The sequence below is a fragment of the Propithecus coquereli genome, unplaced genomic scaffold (assembly GCF_000956105.1).
Source record: "Propithecus coquereli isolate 6110/MARCELLA unplaced genomic scaffold, Pcoq_1.0 Scaffold147, whole genome shotgun sequence".
In the NCBI taxonomy this organism is placed as follows: Eukaryota; Metazoa; Chordata; class Mammalia; order Primates; family Indriidae; genus Propithecus; species Propithecus coquereli.
Window position 1 is genome coordinate 294,664 of NW_012139080.1, and position 21,803 is coordinate 316,466.

Below are 21,803 nucleotides of genomic sequence, written 5' to 3' on the forward strand. Positions count from 1 at the left end.
AAGGGAGACAGAAGAGAAACAATATAGAAAGTATCTGGCAAGGCTTTACTCTGACACTGGCTGAGGAGTGCTGAGGAAAGAAGCATTTGCAGAACTTGAGTGTCTTAGTAATCAGAGTAATCAGGTTCTCTGACCAGTTCTGCCTTGCTCTGTGAAAGCTGAAGCTAAGCTCTCCATAGAAGGTAATTTCCTACTCCCACTGACATCCCACTTTTCCCTCCCATCTTTTTTCCATTTTCCCTGCCTCTTCTCTCTGGTGGAGCTGTGTATAACTGTGAGAACATTGGCTACAGTGTTTTCCAGACTTGAGAACTGAAATGATTTGACCTTGGACAAGTAATTGGACATCTGGCACAATGATCGTCATTCTCAACCTTGATAGTATATTTCTCTCTTGATCACTCTTAATTAATGTTGGAGTACTATTTAAACACAGTAACCAGAGCCCAGAAGATGTATATAGGATAATAGGCACTTAAGATTTCCCTTAAAGAAATGCCTTCTAAGAAGCTCCAATAATGATAGGAACAGGCACTCTTTTTTTTTTAATGATTGTAAAAATGCTTCAGTAAAATACAGCTTTACCTTTGCAGATGGATTGGAATAGTTTCATGAAATGTAGGTATACTGTGACAGTCTTTAGGAGTGACATTGTCCTGCATATTCCTGCATGAGCACCACAAATAGTAGCACTATATATCTTGTTAGGACAAACAAATGGGGTACTTGAGTGTATTGAATTAACTGAGCTGCACACTGAGTACTTTACGGCATACTTAACATGCAGTAAAATAACACGAATACGAGTTCAAAGCACACACCAGAATGACATTGCTTGTGGTATTATCATCAGTAGAATCATTGTTTTAGTTAAACTCCCCAGGGCAAATGGGGGGTAGCGTGTCAAAAATGGTTGAATAGTGACGCTTTCATATTGTTCAAGATAATACGAATTGAATACCCCGTGGGCAGTACCTTTTTCTCATTGGAGGACGTGGAATGAACAGAGCTTTTGAAAACAGCTGTAAAACTTCACAAAATAAGTCTTGGTAGTTTGAATCAGTTCTTTAGAAAACGGATAGATAGCCTATTAAATTGATTTTTATAAATTTATCACTTATTTTATTGCTTTATTAAGCAGTAGTAAATATTTTGTACAAAGTAAGCACCCGAACTAAAATAAAACTTAGGCATCTGGTTTACCAACTTGCTAGCAGTACCTTTGGCACAAACCTCTAAGTCTTTTTTCCACTCTGGCTTTTAAAAAAATATGTTAAATTAGTTTTATCCATTACATATTCCTATCTCTTTTACAAAGTTGATTTTTGAAAACTGGATAAAAACTGAGTTATTAGTTTAAAGAAATAGTACTACTTGGATATTTTTCCTTATGTTCAGTCTGGATATTTTTATTAAGTCAGAAAGAATTTCTCATTTGTCCTCTAATTTTTTAATCTGGGGTCAGGCAGGATCAGTTCCAGAAGTTGTAGTTTTTTCAGAAAATTCGGAGCAAATCAATGAATACATCAAAATAATTTATTTAACATATTGACTGCCACACTAGAAAAAAATTTTTCCTTGGGGCCACGGTGTTTTATTACAGAAATAGAATAAAAACTTCAAAACTTCGAAAACAAAGTGATCCTTTGTAATTTAATGAAAAATTCGTTATTTTTTATTGTTTTCTGTGCGTGAGTTGTATGCAACTTGAAAAATAGTTCACTTTAAAGAGCCATGTGGGTTACTTGAGGCCCTGTTCTCAAAACTACTGTGAGTTAAATACAGCTCACATAGCAGTTAATGTATTAAAAATTGCAACCTTGGTTCTGCAGTGGTGAAGTGAGAGAGAAGGTTGCAGATTTATTTGTGTTTTTTCCAAAAGGAATTTCAGGCAAAATAAGTAGGAATTTTTTTGTCACTTTTTAAAAGTGTTTATATAAAATGGGTGAGTATATGTTCTTGATAAACATTTAATAAAATAAATAGATTCATATTTTTAAAAAATTTTGGCAAAGAAGGTGCTATACAAAACTAACAGTGAAAAGTTATTTATTCTTCAAGAATGTTTTCCTGAAACTGTAATTGCTTTTTTCAAGTTGGCTGCTAAAATGGTTTCCTAATAACGCTTTGTTATTCTGTTTTATTTCAACAATACATATGTAGTAACGTTGTTCCTATTTTGATGAGAGTCTGAAAACCCCACAAAACACTTTTTAAACCACTTTTAAAACTTTTAAAACACTTTTAAAACTTTTGATACTTTGATTACTAAAATAAAGCTATTAGTACTTTCTCTCGAGTTTATTATGTCGTTAAAATAATTTTTTTTTAAAGGAAAGCCATATAGACAAATCTAAATAAAAATTAGATTTTTATTAAATCAGGCCTATATGAGGGAATATAATTAAATTCAAGTATTGGCTTACCTAGTTTTTTGACTTATTTAAATGACTCATATAATTTGTTATAAGTGACAAGGAAAATATGTATTTGATATTGTGTTCTTTAGTATTTGTTATTTTTTAATCTAGTGATTGAGTTAGGGTGTCCTTTTCAATGTGTGACATTGCTTTCCCTTGATGTAAGGTAGTTAATAAATAAATTTTCCAATGATTCTCGAGTGTTGGAGTGTGAAGAAAACAGGGATGAAAGATTCTTTCTTGACATTTTTCTGTTTTATTACTAACTGGTCATGTTACTAGTCCACTGTCTGTCACCACTTTAGAGTTAGCTTGTTGGCATTCATGTGTCATGTATTGCGTGCATATTCAAGGGATTTTCATAGAATGCTTTTTGTAAGTTACCTTTTTCTAAGATATTTTGCCCAAACCAAGTTTCTTTTGTAGCAGGGATGGTCATCATTCTTATTGGTTCTTTTTATTGGAGAAGAGTATAAAGGTGGGAAATTAATAGAGAGAGGAAATAGAGTGAATGGCACAGTGGGTTGAGGGTAGGAGAATATTACGTGTGCAACTTTTTATTTTTTTTTAAATGAATATCTTGATGGATAGGGGAATAGAAATGTTAAATACAAGTGTTAATGTATTTGACAAAGTATGGCTGCCAAAATGACCTTTTTGTTATATTTTGACATGAACAGTTGTCCTTTTATTGGGGCCATTAATGCTATTTTGGAACATCATAGGCTTCCAAAGCCAGTAGTTTAGCAGTGTCCATAAAGCATCGAATACTATTATAACATCTAGTAACCCTAACAGCAATATTTCAGAATCTCTGCCTGTTTAAATGGGCTATCTGTGAATGTACTTGCTCAGGGATGCATGACCCACATCACCTATAAATTTGATTGGAAGCTACAGTGCTGGCATAGGCTGATGGATAGCAGATTAGAGCCCTGATTAACCATGTGATTCGAAGACTGGGAATATATTGTCTAAGCAAGATTCATCAGATGCAATCAGAATTTCAAGTGGTCAGATGAAATTCAAATGTGTATTGTGGCTTTTTTCCCCTAGCGCTTTTCCTCCTAGGTTGCTTTTTTCCCATTCTTTCCCCAAAGCTGAAAAATACTTCTTTGATGAATCTGCTCCTTACCCTAAAGCTGTCTGTCTGTTATTCATCAGAAAGCAGGTCGCAGTTCAGTGAGCAGAAGAAAAGATTTTAATAGAAGCTGTGCCAAGGGCTGTAATGCATCATTTTGGGGCCCTAATTACATTACAATGACAAATATCAATGGTGACAACAGCAATAACCTACATCCTTTAATGGCTGTGCTGGAAAAGGAGTTTGGGCCCCCGCCATTAGATTAGACTCAGTTTCAAAACATAGGCCATTGGAAGTGTGCGTCCACAGTGTTATTGGCCGATGGCTGGAGCCTAGGGGAAAAGGCCTGTAAATAAATGATGCCTCCCTAAAGCTGGGTCCTGTGGGACAAAAGAGGCAAAATTAGATGACCATGGAAGCAGCAGTGTTTCCGAGGCAACTTTAGGTTTCAAAGTGAGGAATGACCTGCTTAATTTTATGAAATCACACACATGTCCCACCTCTTCTGCTGCCAATTAGCCTGACCATGAAAATCCATTGGCATGACAACTTAAAGAAATTAAGAAGTCTTTTAAACAAAAGGAGACCTTTACAGAAAAAGTTTAAAAGATTCCTGCCCTCCTTTTTCTGTTTGTGTGTTAACATACATGAGTCAGTAAAAAGGCTTTTCTCATTTTTACATTTATTTTTAAGAAAATGTAAAATTCTTTTTAAAATAATTGCTCAGACTTAGAATAGCTGAGGTCTAAAATTTTGGTCTTTATTTTGCCAGATGAATAAGTTTCCTTAGAGTAGTTTTTATTGCCTAGATTATGTAGGCAAACTAAAGAACTCAGTTTTCTTATGTGCCCACACATTTTTCAACCCTCCTAGCAAGGGACTATTTTATTTATGTAAACAACATAATGAGGAAAATATGCTTGGCAGATGGTTCTAAGCATTAGAATCATCAGTTTGGTCTGCCCCGAAGTGTCTCATTATCTTTTATTCTCTCCCCCTCCACCTCTCCCTGCAAAAAGCTTAACAACCAAATGCCTTTGAGACGCAGTACTTTCAGCCTGGTGAATGCTACTCTATTTTCCTAGCTCACCCTGGAATTTCACCCCATAACCACTGTGGTATGTTCGTCCAGGTGGAGAGTGGTTTGGTGATTCCCATTGCAGCTTTTCATGGTGGTTTAAGCATTCTTAAAGGATGGCTAAATGCTCCGTAGGGCCAGTGCAGTAAATTAAATCAGGTCAGCACAGTTGGGTCCTTATTTCACTGCTGCTTATTGGTGCAGGGTTTTTGTCCATCCTGTTTGGAATGCAGACTGGAATGAAAAGCTTAGGTTTGAAACTTCATGGTGAATTTGTGTTTTCTGTTGGCTGGCAAAGTTTTTAAGGTGCTGGCATTTAAAAGATTGCATAGCTACAAAGTCAAGAGGGTTGCTGATGAAAGAAGGAAGCCTAGATTGCACAAGTAGAGTGTCGCTGTCATTCTGGTAATGACTTAGCAAGAAAAAGAGCATTTTTGTCCTCTCATAAAATGAGGAACTGACCCTGGATGGAATATATTTTAAGATTGTCTCAAGAATTGTAATTGCTTTATGTTTTCTGCCTTTCAACACTCTCAACTCTCCTTTCCCCCATCCAATCATTAAAATATGAGCTATTTTGTATGTATGTGTATAAAAAACTGAATGTTTACATATAACGAAGTATACAAGGCAACATCTAAAAACAAAAATTAAGATGAATATTGGTAAAGCTCTGGGTAGCTCGTTAAAGAAAACATGTATTGGTAGTTTTTCTTTTTTTTTTTTAAACTTACTGTAGCATCCTACTGGTATAAAATTTGTGTACTTCCCAAAATTATTAGAGAATAGATTGTTATCTGACATTGTTGTGACTTCTGCAGATTTTCACTAGAAAGATAATGTTCCCAAGGATAGTCTCCAGACACATACAGATTGCTTTCTGCTAAGTATTGTAAGATTTTAGTATGTCTCAACTTCTACACACTGAAAACCCTGGTGGGACACGTTTGGTTGGAAACTTTTACAGTTGAAGAAAACCTCCCATTTGCCAACAGTTTTATCTAAGAATCTGAATTAGCTAAATTATTTGGATTGGTTGGGTGCTATTAATTCAGGATATTGGGAACTTGAGTGTAAAATCGCAGTACCAGTATTTTTCAAGCAAATACCACAAATGTAAAAATCCTAAGTTATTAATTGAAGGAGTTGGGTCATGGGGAAGAATGTATCTTATCTAAACTCTTAAAGACTTAGATGATGTAAGGTTTTATGAAAAACAGCATCAGAATGGGCAAGGGTCATGGTGAAAGCTTTTGAAAACTGATGTCCAGTCATGAAAATTAAATTTTTTTATATTGCCCTGGTGCTTGAAGGTTAACTTTTGAAGATGAACGCAGGTTAATAAATTGTGCTGTTAAATGTGACACTGTTTTCAGTGCCTCCTTTTAATGGGCTTGCTGATAAGATAGTTTCTCTTTTCCTTAGGAAATACACTAGCCAGATTCTAAAGTATACTTTAACATCATCCTGTTAATATTTTGGGAATCCATAATCAGCTGACTGTTCTCTTTATTGCTTTTCCTTTCCTTTTTTTTTTTCTTTGCAGGCAGAGATTGTCAAGAGGCTGAATGCTATCTGTGCACAAGTCATTCCTTTCCTGTCCCAAGAGGTAAGGTAGTTGATTTCAGGTACTGGGCTAGAAGTTACCAGTTTAGTAGTTTTGCAGAAAAGGGATTGTGGAGCTGACTCTCTGGCCTTGTCAGTCTCTTGGCGTTTGTATCTTACATTTCTAAGAAACAGTGTTCTCATTCCAACTTTGACACTTTATTACCATTTAGTGAAATATAATTTAAATGTGTTTATGTAAATATAATGAAATATTTTCTAATGGGCAAAGCAAAATTCAATTGTTAGAACATTTAGCTGTCCTTGTATGGTGTAATGTTGCTCAAAATTTTGCCTGTTTGTCATGATGGCACCTAATAGGGTATATTGAAAAATTGCCGGGAAAACGAGCTTGTTCTATATTTTTGTCACTGGGCATTAAGAGTTGACCGAAGACATGTCAAATAGCATGGCTTTACATAGTAAATAAACTAATGTAACTTTTGGCTAGCCACTTTTAGAAAGTTACTTCTTATTACCTGATTAAGTCTTTATATTGTCTGTGCATTTGGGAAAAGATTGGCCTCAGTGGATTCATTTCTCTGAGTGTCAGTTTTGTCAAAATTAGGCTTTGGTGACAGGGGCTTTTGTACATTGCCAAGGCCTGGTGTGTAGCTTATTAGATTTCTTTTGCTCACCACCAGGGGAAGTGTACGCTGTCAGTAAATGCACACAAATTGGAATGAGGAGATGCATTTCTAGTGTTTGGTGGCATCCTCATGCCATGTGCACCACCCCTACCCCCACCCCTGAGTTTGCCTGCTTGCTTTTGGTAGTTACAAAGTTTAGGTGAGAATAGTGGGAAAAGTTAAATTTTTGCTTATAGATTACTGGATCATTCATTTGCTCAGGTAAGATCAGTTGTATGAAGGAAGAAGCTAATGGAATATCTGCATGTCTTATAGCCACAATGCTTTGTTTTGTGGGTTGAGAAGGCACAGAGGTGCTTTCCTCTCACCCTTTCAGTTCTGTGAGTGTGTTGTATCACAGCTTTTCAGAGGAGCAGTTCATTTACCTGCCTACCAAAGGTCATGTGCTGATTTAGCATGCAGCCAGCATTTGAATGTGTATTATAGATAGGCAGATTGCCATATATGACTTCTTATTTGGTCTGAACTGTCAGGTTGGACTTGAGTAACCATGAGTACCCTTCATTGGTATATGGTGGGGAGGGGCACTCATATTCACAAACCTGGTTAACATCCTGAATTCACATGCTCTTCTGGATCACAAAAAACAGAGTGTGTATTGTCTTTCTCCTTCTTTAGTTGTGACCATGAAACCACCACCCGTCATACCCCCATTTACCTGTTTTTACGTAAGATTTGCTTGTGACTAGATTAGATAGACGTCTTGGTGAATAAGAGAGTCAAGGGGTGTATTTGCATTTCTTTAGGAAGCCCCTTGTCTGATCCCGACCAGCGTGTATTTATTACTGTAAGCAGCTCTGCTTTACAGAGATGGAGAATGGGAAGAATACCCTAAGGTGGTAGGGAAAAGTTTGAATTATCTCTGGGGTGGTGGTCGAATTTGGGCCTCTGCAGGCACAGATCCCTGTATATAATCACTGGGACAGCTTTGTTCCCATGGCATTTCTGTGGGATCTGTGGGTTATATTCAGAAGTGGAAGTGGGGAGGTCTTGGCGTTGGTGGAGCTGATTTGCCAATAAATCATTTTCCCACATGAGTTATGTTGTCTGTGTGAGCAGACCCAGTAGGAACAGAATGTGTAATGGTAGTGGTGCTAAGCAAGACTGGGCTGGAATTAATTGGCTAAGGAAGTGGTTTCTACCCTGTAGAGGAAAGCCATGGGGAGATAGGCGTCATACTCTTCACCACTTAACTATTTATTTCCCTAACACTTTGACATTTCTTGGTTGAAATCCTTTCTGAATGCTAATTCTGTATATATCTTTTATTTGGATTTAATTTGTTCTTCTAGTTTCTTAAAGTGTGTGTATATCTTTCAGTGTGTGGGCGGCAAACATGTTTGTTCCCTTCACATCAGGGCCTCTCTAATGTTTCGTGTCTGAGCATTGCCCACCTTGTTTCCTCTTCTGGGCATTCTGTGAGCATCAGACTCCTCCTTGCTTCTGCCTTGAGGCCAGATGGACCATAATCTGGAGGGAGGGGAGGAGCAGGTTATTAGAGGAAGATGAATTCTATTTCCTGTCTCTTCAGAGGCATGGAAAATCACTCTTGCATGGCTGTGAGCGTCACTCTGTGCCAGGACTGAAGGCTCTTAATCTGATCTTTTAACACCGGGCTCTCTGTGTGATAGTCTCACTGCCAAAACGGCAGCTGCAGCATTAGAATTTATTTTAAAATGCTTTTATTTAAAAATTAAATGATTGTATTTAGAAAAGAGAAAACCATTCCATGAAAACTAGTACATAAGCCCCAGGACAGTGATTGGAGGTATTGTGAGCATCTGAAGTCAGGTTTTTTAGAGTTTGACAGGAACAAGAGGTAAATTTACATACATTTAGATGAAATCTCTTTTTAATTTGGCCTCCATGTTATGATTAATATACCTGCTGAATATTGCTTGTGTCTAGTTTACCATGTTATCTAAACTTACATATACATATATATGTATGGTACTGAATGACAGCAGTTAGATAAATTTAGTTTTAACTGGAAGGCTTTTCTTTTTTAAGAAATGAGTTGTATAATTGTACTTGAAGTATGTCTGTATATAAAAATCCCTAAAAAAGTATTTTCTTATTAGATTTTACTAAAACATTTTAAAAAAATTGTAGCAAATAATATATTTTAATGATGCGCTATTGCATTCACACACAACTACTTCCAGAGTCCTAGGCATTTGACAAAGATATTGCCAACTCTTGTCACTAAAAGTGAGTAACTATCTCTTATGGTTCTTAGAATTTCCCAGGATCCTTAATATCAGAATTTAGAGAAACCTTGTGAGTCCACATATGTCCGACATGTTCTTTTCTCCCACTTAACTTTTTGGTTTTTAGGAATGGGCAAGACTAATGTATATTCTCCTGCCCTCAAATTTCTTCTTCAAAAGGCAGATCTCAAGGTAGTAAGTGCGAAGGCTCTTTCCTTTCCTGATTTGGAACTTATTTGCAGGGGAAGAACTATAAATAATCAACTCTGAGTTGGCAGTTCCATAAACAAGAGATGCCAGGATGATGACAGTTGGATCTGGGTTGAGTCCTGGCCTCCCTCTTATAAATTATGTGGCTTACTCTAACCAAGCTAAGCTGGGTGACCTTTGGCAGTAATTTGCCCCTCTAAGCCTCAGTTTCCTCATTTGTATGAGGAGGTTAATAATAGCATGGAATTCAGCTTAACACATAGTAAGCACCTCCTGCTGTTGACTAGTATCTGCAGCAATGGAAATGGAGCTCTCAGTTTCCTATTAGGTGGACCTGGAACCAGCCCTTCCTGCCCTTTTTAATCATTGCATTTTTGAAGAATGTGAATTGGTTTTCTTCTCTAATGTCCTTCTTAGAGAGGAAAAAAGTATAAATTAAAACCGAACCCAGGCCAGGTGTGGTGGCTCACACCTGTAATCCTAGCACTTTGGGAGCCTGAGGTGGGAGGATTGCTGGAGGCCAGGAGTACGAGACCAGCCTGAACAAGAGTGAGACCCTGTTTCTTTAAGAAATAGAGAAATTGGCTGGACATGGTGTTGCACACCTGTTGTCCCAGCTGCTAGGGAGTCTGAGGCAGGAGAATCACTTCAGCCCAGGAGTTGGAGATTGCAGTGAGCTTGTTGATGCCATTACACTCTGGCCGGGCAGAGCAAGACCTTGTCTCAAAAAAAACTAAACCCAGGGCTCTGAACTAGCTAAAAATCTTAGTGGTCCCACCCCCTAGCCCACCACCCCACCCCCCACTGGCAGTTTCTGGATATGGCTTGTAGACCTTTAGACCTTATGGGTTCTCAGTAACACTGAAGGTTGCCAGTAAGTGCTGTCTTGCTTCTGGTGTCCCAGTAACAGCCCTCTGTACCCCCCCCCCCCATTCCAGGAACATACCTACATACAGGAGATTTTAATGTGGATTGAAAACTGTGTGTCACCATTACACCCTGGCCATAAGGGGCAGCATTTCTGATAACTTGGAATTGGATCTGCTCTGCCTCTTTACTGGCTTTGTGTTGGGGAAGTTGCTCCCTCTAAGCCTTAGTGTTCCTACGGCATGGGGAAAATAACCCCATCTTTATAATGTGTATTATATGTATTAAAATGTAATGCACTTGGCAAAGTAAATGCTATTCCCCCTCCCCCCTTCATTTCCTATTATATTTCCAGGGAAATGGAGTCTATTTCAGGTTATTTTGGGTCCTAAGACATTTGGAGAGGAATGACTTAGTAAAAACTGGGAAGAGTTAAAGGTAATATTTGAGAATAGGCTGGCTGGCAGTCTTCCTGTGGAGTTACCTAGGCCTCGCAGTGTCAGTGGCTGCTTCCAACAGTGGGCATCTAGCTCCACACAATTTATCTTTCAGAAGTAAAGAAATACTTTATTCTTTTGGTAAGCCAGTGAGTATTTGTCTTAACCTATTAGATTAAGTGTTAAATACTGGGCACTTAGTTGAGTACCTATTACAAGACAGTTGTGCAGTTGTGTTTTTTGGTGCTGTTTCCCTATAAGGGTCATTTCTAAGACAGGCAGAGTATGTTAGGAACTGAACTGTGCATCACCACCTGAGCTCTGCCCTCCCACTTCTCCAGTGAAAAAATGGCAGGAGCCAGCGGAGTTTCGTCTGTATTGACAGGCCCTCCCCGTCTCTCCATCACCACATAAGCTCCCCCTTCCCCCTGTCTGTGGAAAATTTGTCTTCCATTAAACTGGTCCCTGGCCAAAAAGGTTTGGGGACTGCTGTTTTATGGTAATCAACAAGATGTTCCTAAGACTTTTGAGAACCTCAGACTCTTAATAGGCTGTAGGTTAGTACGTGAAATTTTTATTACATTATATTAATATTAATAGTTGAAAATCTTCCACCAGGGTACAGTTGTATTTTTCAGAAACTTGTTGCTCCAATAACAAGAAGCAGAATTCATTGGAAGAGCCATGTTAGACAAGAAGTGTGGTAAGAGGTGGAGGTCAGCCAGACTCTGGACCAAATCCTGGCTCAGCCACTTGCTTTCTTTATAATGTTGAGCAAAATACTTAGCTTTTTAGCGTTGCAGTTTCCTTATCCATATAATGGGATACTTGTACTGTAGGGCTGTAATATGAGGATTAGTGATAACGTAAAGGACCTAGCTGAACATTTGGCTGCTTTAACTGAGATCAAAGGAACAGTAGGTTAATCAAGATAAAAGCTTGTTTCCTGTCCACATAACAGTTGGCATAGAAGCATCTTTGGCTAATTTGGTGACTCCAGAATATTGTGAACTCAGATTTCTTTTACATTGATATTCATTATCACTGGCACCATCTTGTCCTGCCCTAGCCCCAGCTGGCAGGAAGGAGAAAGGAGAGGGTAAGTTCCTTTCCTTTTGAGGGCATGATGTGGATAATGCTTACATTTTTGCTCCCTTTGCTGTGGCCAACACCTATTTACCTGCCAACAGCTAGCTGCAAGGGAGGTGTGGAAATGTAGTCTTAGCTGAGTGACCATTACGTCCACCTAAAACTTACACTAATGTAATAGAAGGGATATTGGGGGATAGCTAGCAGTTGCTTACAGGTATAGTGCCATGCACAAGATAAAAATAATGGCTATTATTATTATCATTGGTGTAGCTTTACATGACAAACTCTAGCTGTGACTGTATGTAACTAGCACAACTTGTATTTTATCACATAAAATGTGAAATAATGCATAGTTCTGATTATAGAAATCTCTTCCTTACCATCCAAATTTTGGGGAAGAGTCACCAATCAGGAATTATTTATCATTCATACATTCACGGGATGGAAAGGAGCCCACATGAACAGTTGTGGGCTCTGTGGGCTGTCTATATTTAGAGTTATCACAAGGCCTGTAGCTATTCATGTTTATGCCCATATTAAAAAAAATTGAGGATTCTTGAAGACACCTCTCAATTGAAGGATGAGGTATGGCCTGTCATATTTTATAGATTTGTTGGAAGGAAAATGCTGCCAGAAGGTAGAAAAGTTGTTGTTACGGCAAATCTCTTATTGTGAGTGGTTTTTATTTCCTCACACATCTAAGACATACTCTTGTAAATATGTATCCTTGAACTGGAGACAATGGGATCAAAATTTTTGATGGTCTCCCTCCCCAAGAAATCGTGGAAGATACCTTGGATATGTCACTCTTGGTTTTGTGGAGTTTTAAGATATCTCAGAGAAATTAGCTCAAGTTGATTATTTTGCAGCTTCAAACTAGACCCGTTTTAATGGCTTGGACCTCTGACCATTTCCAAACCAAAGCCTGAAGTAACCTAAACTGTGTGTACCTTACTAGAGAGAGTGAGAGTAAGGAACCACAGAAAATGATTCCTTAACGACCAGTGGCTTCCTAATTCCCATTTATTAAACTCATGATCATTTTTACCTTTGGAGAAATGGCATTCATTTTTAACCTTGTCAGCAGATTGTTCTAATTTGTTTCTAGTCATTCAGTGTCAAGGAGAAGGGACATTCCCCTCCACTCCTGTAATTCTATGGCTAGGTCTTTTTGATCTTTGAGTTACTTAAAACAGAAGTAGAACTGCTTAGTGATGGAAGAGCCCTGTAGGCTAGTCCTCACCCTGTGGATCACACTTGGCCTGGAGTTAAAAGTGAACAGAGCTTTTTTTTTTCCTTGCATCGGTTGGTTGTTTTAAGAAAATATTAGTTTAACTAATGAAATAAAGAATTCAAATCATCCTTTTTATAAGATTTAACAATAGTTCTCCAATCTTTAGAATTTTTAGAGTATAAAAGGGAAATTAGGAATGAAAAATTTAAACCTTCTATTTTTATTACTATGCTTACCTAGAGAAAAGAAGGGAGCCTTCTGACTTGCAGGCTTGCTGGTGCAAACTTAAAGCTAAAACTTGGTTTTTATTGCCCTGTTAGCTTTTCTAATGAGCAGTACCAAGTTGTATTTGGGGCACTCTATGTTGCATTTAAATGGTAGAAAATAATACACAATTACATAATAGAGATAGTTTGAGTTTTTTGGAATTGCAATTCCAATAGGCTAGAATAGCTAGTGATATCAAATGATACATAAATTTCTGTTTTTGACATGCTATAAATTTGTTCCTTGTAATTTGATGGAAAATAACCCCTCTCTACTACATTATGATGAGACATGGGTGTATCTCAGATGCTGTTTATTTGGGCACCTGGGTTAATATGGTACTGAAGTACTCTGAACCACATTTTGCATGTATATAATAATTACAAAATGGAAGTTGAAAAATGTCATCAGTCACTTTAATATTGTGCCTTAGGGAGGAAATGAACAAAATACATTGGTTATACGCGCTGGTGGCAGTATTGTCACCTAATAATGGCATGAGGTTAACTCATCTTATTGTTTATTAACTTTGTAAGGAATCAGTGGCTTGTGGTAACATGGTTTGATATAGGAGAGCTTGGCTGAAATCAGAGATCCCCTGATAAGCGTGCAGTGACACCCCTAAGACCATCTTCATAGAGCGTTCATTAAGTGCCAGCAGCCTGCACAGGCCACCTCTGCTTCCCAGTTGGGGCCATTTCTTCAGTCTTGGTAATGTGTTATAAAAGTACTTGTATATCAAAAGAATGTCCTAAAGTGAATTATATACATGGATTGGGGCTTCAAAGGATTTGGTCCAGTTTTCTAATTTTCACCTTAGGTGTGGACATGGGTAACCTTTCATTTAAAATATTTTTTTTTTTTCTCATAATATGGAATGAGCCATCAGAGAGTATAATACTGTTGTTCCATGTTCCTCGGTTGACTGATTGTCTTGTTCTATGTGACCATGTGTTTTGGTGACAGTTAGCTGTTGGTGAGATCCATATGATAGCTTCATGGCCTCTTTGACCTTAGGAAATAAAATCTCAGGAGATGGAACTTTTTTTCCTGCAGGCTTAAATGTGGGCCACCATCCAAAGGCAGCAATGCCAATGCTAATCTGTATATATCTCAACAAATTAATTTGTATTTGAGTAACTAACTCATTTCTTGGACTTAACAGTTAGGTAGTGATTAGATCATTACTTGAGCCAAGCCTTAAAGTACTTTAATTGTGTAGAGCTGCTTTGTCCAATATAGTAGTGGCTATGTAGATTTAAATTAAAACTAAGATAAAATTAAAGATTCAGTTTCTCCGTCACTCTAGCCACGTTTCAAGTACTCAGTATCCACCCATAAGTGGCTAATGGCTGCCATATTATTAGCACAGATATAGAACATTTCCAACATTGTCAGAAGTACTCTTAGGCAGCACTGAGCTTATAGACCTTGTTGGACATATCAGTGAATGATGCTCTGTCCCCATATAAGTGCGAATGAAGAAAGCAAGGCCCTGTGGTTAGTAGGAAAGACTTGGGCAGCATTTCCCAAAGTGTGCTCTTAAGAATTTTAGTCCCATGTTCTACTGCTAAAATTGGGAAGCCATGTATATATATTTACCCTCTGTAAGCTTTGCAGCTCTAAGAAGTCCTACAATTTACTGGGTGTTTGCCAAATTAAACCTGTGGATTTTTCTATTGTTTTTGTGTTTGCTTTTTAAGTAATATCTAATTTCTTCTGGAACTAACATTTCTTGAAATACTGTTTGGGAAAGGCTGACTTAGGAGATTTGGGGTAAATTTAAAGTTGATTTGTGCCAATAAACTTTAATAGAGTTGCTGGAAAAGTCTTAGTAGGATTTTAGCTTGACTTACCAGAAATGGAGTGACACTTTTACTTGAATTTGACATGGAATATTGTGTTTTGGACACATTGTGCACGACTAGGAGAGTAGCCAGAAGGATGAATGGCCTAGAGCCAGTGACACAGAGAAATTATTGAGTGACCTGAGGGTACTTAACCTGGAAGGGAAGAAAATTAGAAACACCTTCTGCCATTTTCAAATACTTGAAGTGTCAGTTTATGGAGGAAAATTCAGAGCTAAAACTGGGTCCAGTGGGAAGAAGTTACGGGGAGGTAGATTTTAACTTAGTATTAGGGCTCATTATCCCAAAATGGAAAAAGCTTGTCCATGAGGTAGTGAGTTCCTTTTTCACAGGAGGTGATCAAGCAGACTGACGGGTTAGAGTGTGAGAAGGGAGATTTGTGTTTGCCATTGGATAGAGTAGTGACCTTTGGCCTGTGGTTGGTACTGCAGTTCCACATCCCAAGCCCCTCAGGCCAGTTAGCATTTAGAAATCTGTATGCATATGGAAATATGAAGAGTCTTTTGTTTGTTGATTGGTTGTTAACAGTGCCTAGGGTACTACTGGCATTTGGGTCTGTATAGGCCCTTTCCAGTTCAGAGTTTCTCTGAGTGTCTTTTTATGTACATATGGCTAATGGTTCCTATTAATGGGGTGGATATTTCATCCAAGTTCAGGCTAAAGTATCTTTCACCATAGAATATTGCAGCCCTCTAACTGTTCGCCCTTCAGTATGGTTTACCTCATAGCCATCCAACTTCTTACTGTTCCCAGATCCATCTTACTAAAATGCAGAATTGATAACACTCAGCTGCTTAAAAATTTTTAATAATGCCTCATTTCCTACAAGGATTAAGTGCTGCATGTCATGCAAAGCCCTTCACTGTTTGGCCTCCTCCTGCCCTGCCAGATTTCATTTCCCACTAATACATGGTTCTGTAGAGTATTTCCATGCCATACTCATTCACATGTCTTCATGCATTTGCGTTCTTTTTATAAATAGTACTTCTACTTTAAACAGTTTTTTTGGGCCAGACGTGGTGGCTCATGCCTGTAATCCTAGCACTTTGGGAGGCGAAGGCAGGAGGACTGCTTGAGGCTGGGAGTTTGATACTAGCCTGAGCAACATAGTGAGACCCCATGTCTACAAAAAATAGAAAAATTAGCTTGGCATGGTGGTGTGTGCCTGTAGTGTCAGCTATTCGGGAGCCTCAGGGAGGAGGATCACTTGAGCCCCAGGAGTTTGAGGTTGTGGTGAGCTATGATGATGCCACTGTATTCTAGCCTCAGCAACAGACCAAGACCCTGTCTCAAAAGAAAAAAAAATAGTTTTTTTGTTGGTATGTCTTATCATACTCAAGAAGACCTTACAAAATCCTACCCTGCCTGTCCCTACTATGTCCCCTTCCTGCTCTCCTCTTTTATCCACATAGACATTTTTTTTTCTTCCTCCGTAGAGGCAAGCTCTTTCTCCTTCAGGGACCTTATCCAATCTCTTTCCTCTGCCTGGAATTCTTTTCTCCTCATTCTTCATCCACAGAACTCTTACAGATCCTTCAGATCTCAGTTGTCAGGTCAACTTCCTTAGTGAATCTTCCCTTGGCCCCAAGATTAGATTCAGAAATTTCCCTGATAAATGATCGCAAAACATCCTGTAATTTTCTTATGGAAATTATCCTCCAGTTTGTAATTGTGGAGCCTTTTAAGTATTATTAATTTACTGTTTTTCTTGAACTCTGTGAGATCAGGGACTATGTTCCTTCTTGTTCCTTGCTCTAACCTCAGTGCCTGTCTACCAGAGTGCCTGGTGTACAGTAGGTCTTTAATAAATATTTGAATGAATTAAAAAAAGACTTCCCTGATGCCCCAGGAAGTGTGCTGGTGATTTCCTTCTAAAACCTCTCCCAGTATTTCATGTTCTGTATTCCTGTGTTGTAAGATGTGCTTTATGTTTGTGAAAAGCCAGAGCCGTTACCTCTTATCTTTGTATCTCCACATGTTGGGGACGTTAATGCATGTTGTTTCGTATAGGAATCCTAGTTCATTTTGTATTTCTACCTTTGCTACTTACTACTTCGCTATGCCTGTCATTAGGGAGAATTTTTTAAAAAAATTCTAAGTTGTAATATAGTTTTTTTTTTTTTTTACTGTTTTATATTGGAAGTACTACAGGTATTGCCATGCCTTACAGTATTGGCATGGCAGATATTGTCATCGTAATCCCTTCCGAGAAACATACATTAAACACTTGCTGTACACATTAGTGATTTACTGAGATCTGTTTCTCAGCAGGCTTTGTTTGACTTACCATGAGCTTATATCATTTTGATCTCTTTCTTGTAGAAAAAAATATTTTGAATACTTTTCCTGAATAAATGTCAAAAATAATTTGATGATGATGAAAGTAAGTAGGCAGGTGATTTAATGTACAGAATTTCATTTTACTGGCTTTTTCCCCCCAACCATGCTTGCATTCCTTAAATCACAGTATTTTTTAAAAGTCATTTTTATTGAGGTATAATTTACACACCATAAAATTCACTCATTTTAAGAGTACAGTTCAATAATTTTCAGTAAATTTAGAGAGAGTTGTGCAACCGTCACCACAATCTAGGGTTTTTTTTTTATTTTGTTTTTATTTTTTAATTGGGTATTTTTTTGTCTCTTCCAAATTCCAGTTAGAGACCCCCTCTCTTACTCTTTTCCTCGTCTTATTAATATGTCCTTAGCGGCATTTTATTTGGTGGTGCTGGTGGAATATTCGAACAGGGTGCTGTATGTCTGAGTTAGCAGCCTGAGCAGTCAAAAAGGTGCCCGCATTATTGCCTTCTGCAGATGGGCTGGGCCTGGGTGGTAGCCACCACTCTTAGTACGGTGGCAGAGGAGCAAGCAGGAAGTGGGGAGAGGAAATGAGATGTGGGTGGAGTGGGAAGAGAGGACACATAGGGAAGGGGAAGAGAAGACACACATAATGGGAAAGCTCTCATAGTTATAACAAGATGTAAAAAACTTGCTGTATTTTCTGAGTCGGCTAGCTTATTTGTGAAAATCTGAAAATGGAAAAAAAAAATTGCCTCCTGGGTCAGATTATGAGAGTACTTTGGGCTTCCTCGAGTGTTCGTTTTTCTCTTTTGTGATCTTTTGCCCCTTCTTCCTGTCTGAGTTTTAGTTTTCACACTTTACCTGCTCTGTGGTGTCAATGTTACTATGTGACTGAGTGAGCAATATTAGGGCGTTTCTGGTGCTTTCAGGGCACACAGGGGAGGAGGCAGCGTTTGCCGTAGGGAGCTTCTGTTCAAAAGGTCCTTAAACAGCAAATGATTCATGGGTTGTAAGCAGAAATAGGGAAGTAGAATTCTGAACTTCAGGTAAAGTTCAGATGCTGTTTTAGCCCATGGCCATGGCCATCAAAAAGGAGAAACTGAATCACAACTTCCATTGTCATTTTAGCTTTTTAGCAAGAGTTTCTTCAGGAGCATCTGATGTCAGAGTTACCGCTCACTGGTGTGTGTTTCTAGTTTTCTCAAAAAAAAAACAAAAACAAAAAAAAACCCTGATTTTAGTGCCAAACCAGAAACATATCCCCACCGCCTAAGGCATCTTTGCTTATTTTAGCAGTTGCAATCTATTTTGTGAAGTGAGTGTTGAACAGTCTTCATGGCAGAAAGGCCCTAAGTAGATGTATTTTCCATATCTCTGTTTCATGGAACTGCTCTTTGAATACTTAATGTAAAGTAGACAATATTTCAGTAACATGGAACTATTTCAGTAATATGGAGAAAGGGCAGAGTAAGAGCTTAAAAACTTTTGTTGAATGACTGCATGAGTGAATGAATGATATGCATGTTGGATGTGAGTACATGTGGTCCTTTGTTTCAGTTTTTTGGAAGTTTTGAGCAGCCATTGTTGAGTATTGGAGAGTGAAAGGCGGAAAGTCCCATAAAAATTTCTGTCCATAATCTCACTTTGAGTATAAAATAAATCCCAGAGTTCTACATGTTGTCTTTTTCTGTTTTCCAAGTGCTGCCATTTACGATTCTGAGAATCAGATTGTTCTTAAATCTAAACGCGAGCTCTGTTGTCTCTAATATAGTTAAATCTATAAAACTATACCTTCGTCTGTATGTATTCTTTTATTTCCATCATTTTCCATTTTCTATTATTTTCTTATCCTTTGTGACGACCCCTACCTAAGGGACCCGATTTTTTGCTGGAAGCGTAGCTAACTCCCCGCACTCTGTGTTTGTCACGTGGTAAACGCTCAGTAAACATTTTACATGGTCAGGCTAGCTTTAGGGGAATCTAAAGTTACTCTTACTGGCTATTTTATTGACTATACCTTTCTGTTCCTTCTAGTGTTTCTCTTAGGATTTTCACTTTGCTCAGAGAAAGAGAGAAATGAATTGTTTCACTTTAACAAGTATTTTATTAAGGAGTAAGAGAATGGATGGAGAGATCTAGAAACAGACTTTGGGATTGTTTCTTAAGCCCCCGTTTTGGAAAAAATAAAGTATATAGTTTAATGCTCAAAGTCTACTAAAAGCTTAAAATGCAGTGATCTTTTATTTGACCTTTTTTTTTTCTGTTAATCATAGGCACAAAATACACATTTCCATTAGGAAACCAAGTGTGAAAATACCACACTGTAGATAGCTAATTTAAAACAGTTCATTTCCCACATCACCTCCCCACTCCCCCTACATAGTTCAGAGATGGAAATAGCAGTCACCCTGATTAATCTCAATAACTGTATATTTGATGGTTTTGGAATGGGGACTGGGTGGTTCAAGGGGAGTTCACAGTTAACTGATAGCTCATTTTACGTATTAAACAGTATGATAATTGAGCTTCATATTCACTTTAAATAATGAAGAAAGTTAGCTAAATTTCTCAACTGAGATCAACCAAATAAGACTCTACCAGCCACACAGGAGTACTTGTTTCATAGCACTGTCGCTTTGGTTCTTAATTCACTAAACCTAGTTGAAAGAAGCCCAAAGAGACCTATTTTAAACCAAATTTGAGTCTATAGATGCTGGAGTGTTCAAGTATATTTAGTTGGGAATAATATTTACATTTTGGGGGGGTACTTGTATATGCACTTGCGTATGTCCAGATACAAATGAGTGCTCCCTTGCAGAGACTTTTGTGCTACTTAATTTTTCCAATATGACAAAAATTACTAACATCAGTTCTTGCTCATTCTTCTTAGAACTGAATCATGGTGGATGGGGGGATTTTCTTGTACTATTCATTCTAGTTTTTCTAAAGAAAAATAACTCATAGGTTTTAGTTTTCTATTGCATTTAAAAGAAGTACTTGAAGTCCTTTGAGTTGTAACATTTTTGATCTCTTAAATATGTGGCCCTTCATGACAGGAATTAAAACACCAACACTTTGCACATTTTCAGAACAAACGTAAGAGTCCTTTGTGTCCTTCCGGGGTCTGCTCTCATAAATATAAGGAGAAAATTTAAAAATAAGTACTCCTGGGAAATAATTTCAAAAACTTTTATGTAGATGGCAAAGAGAAAAGGGGGTAGATACAAAGAAAGCAGGTGGCATGAGTTGTGTTTTCTTTGTTAGTATTAGTGGAAGATGTTTGGTCAAAGTGCACCACTGACTTAAAAGTGAAATTTAAGCTGTTGTAGGGAAGCATCCTTCATGGGGCTGCAGAGATGGTGCCTGCAGTTGGATACCCAGTTACTCCTCAATGTTATGGACCTAAATGACCACCTGCGCAGGGGTGGGGAACCTGTGGCTTTCTGATTGCAAGAGTGTTCTTTTCTAAGCACCAAAGGAGGCAAGAAAAGCTTCATCTTTCTATGCACCCCTTTTAATAAAAGGGTTTGTCCTGTAAAATTTGGATTCAGTCACAAGGCCGCATTTAAGGACCTAGAAGGCCACATGTGGCCTTAAGACCGTGGATTCCCCACTCCTGACTGGGGCTTGTATTTGGAAATCTGGAGACCCACCCATACCGTTTTGCATGTAACTGAAGTTAGAGGACATGTTAGGAAAAGCTGTTCTTGCCTGAGTAGAAAACAAATAATTGTATTCTGTTTCTGATCTTCATTTATAGCACCAGCAACAAGTGGTGCAGGCTGTGGAACGGGCCAAGCAGGTGACCATGGCAGAACTGAACGCCATCATTGGGGTACGTGGCCTTTCCATTTTAGCTCTGATCTTAGTGTTTGTCATCAGCTCTCGCTCTCTCTTTTTAAATTTTGTTCCACCAAAGGGACAAAAAACATTAGATGCCCACAAAGTGAAATTAAGCACTTTGCCTTCAATCTCATGTGAAATTCGATGGCTGCCTTAGAAACTTTGGATCACATTCTCACCAATTTAAGTTGACGTGTTCCTGAAAACTCTCCCCTAAGGAGGCTGGATAGCTCTTTTTCATAATATTTCTTTCCTTTGCAGTCAGCTTCTGTTGCTAACCTAGGCCAGAAAAAAAGATAACAGATTGCCCTGATGTTAAAATGACCTGATTTCTTTTATCTTTCCTCAAATGATTATATAGAGTATCTATCATTTTTAGTGAAATGTGTATATTCACATCTCCCCTGCTACTAACTCTTCCTCCCCTGTGATGAATGATTCTTATGGGTTAGTGTCCATTTGAAGTAGAAATAATAGATGAGCTATATACTTTCTTGAAAAACCATTGGCCCAGTTAGAAAATCCTTCCTGGCAATAGTGGCATTGATGTTGCATAGACATCCTGCTGGAATTCATGGGTTTGGGCAGTCGCTCCAACTCCACTTACATATTTGTTCTCTCAGTTAAAGGTAACATG

General features: G+C 38.1%; 1 protein-coding gene across 4 annotated transcripts in view; it reads left to right on the forward strand.

Moving 5' to 3' along the window:
• The window catches only part of TLE4 (transducin-like enhancer of split 4), a 148,422-nt gene that overhangs the window by 31,425 nt on the left and 95,194 nt on the right, over nt 1-21,803 (forward strand). For 3 of the 4 annotated variants that reach the window (XM_012640049.1, XM_012640051.1, XM_012640048.1), the window contains exons 5-6: nt 6,129-6,191; nt 21,084-21,158. In XM_012640049.1, coding sequence (XP_012495503.1) covers nt 6,129-6,191; nt 21,084-21,158 — 138 coding nt within the window. The remainder of the gene's footprint in view (nt 1-6,128; nt 6,192-21,083; nt 21,159-21,803) is intronic. The other variant, XM_012640050.1, reaches the window with a different exon arrangement.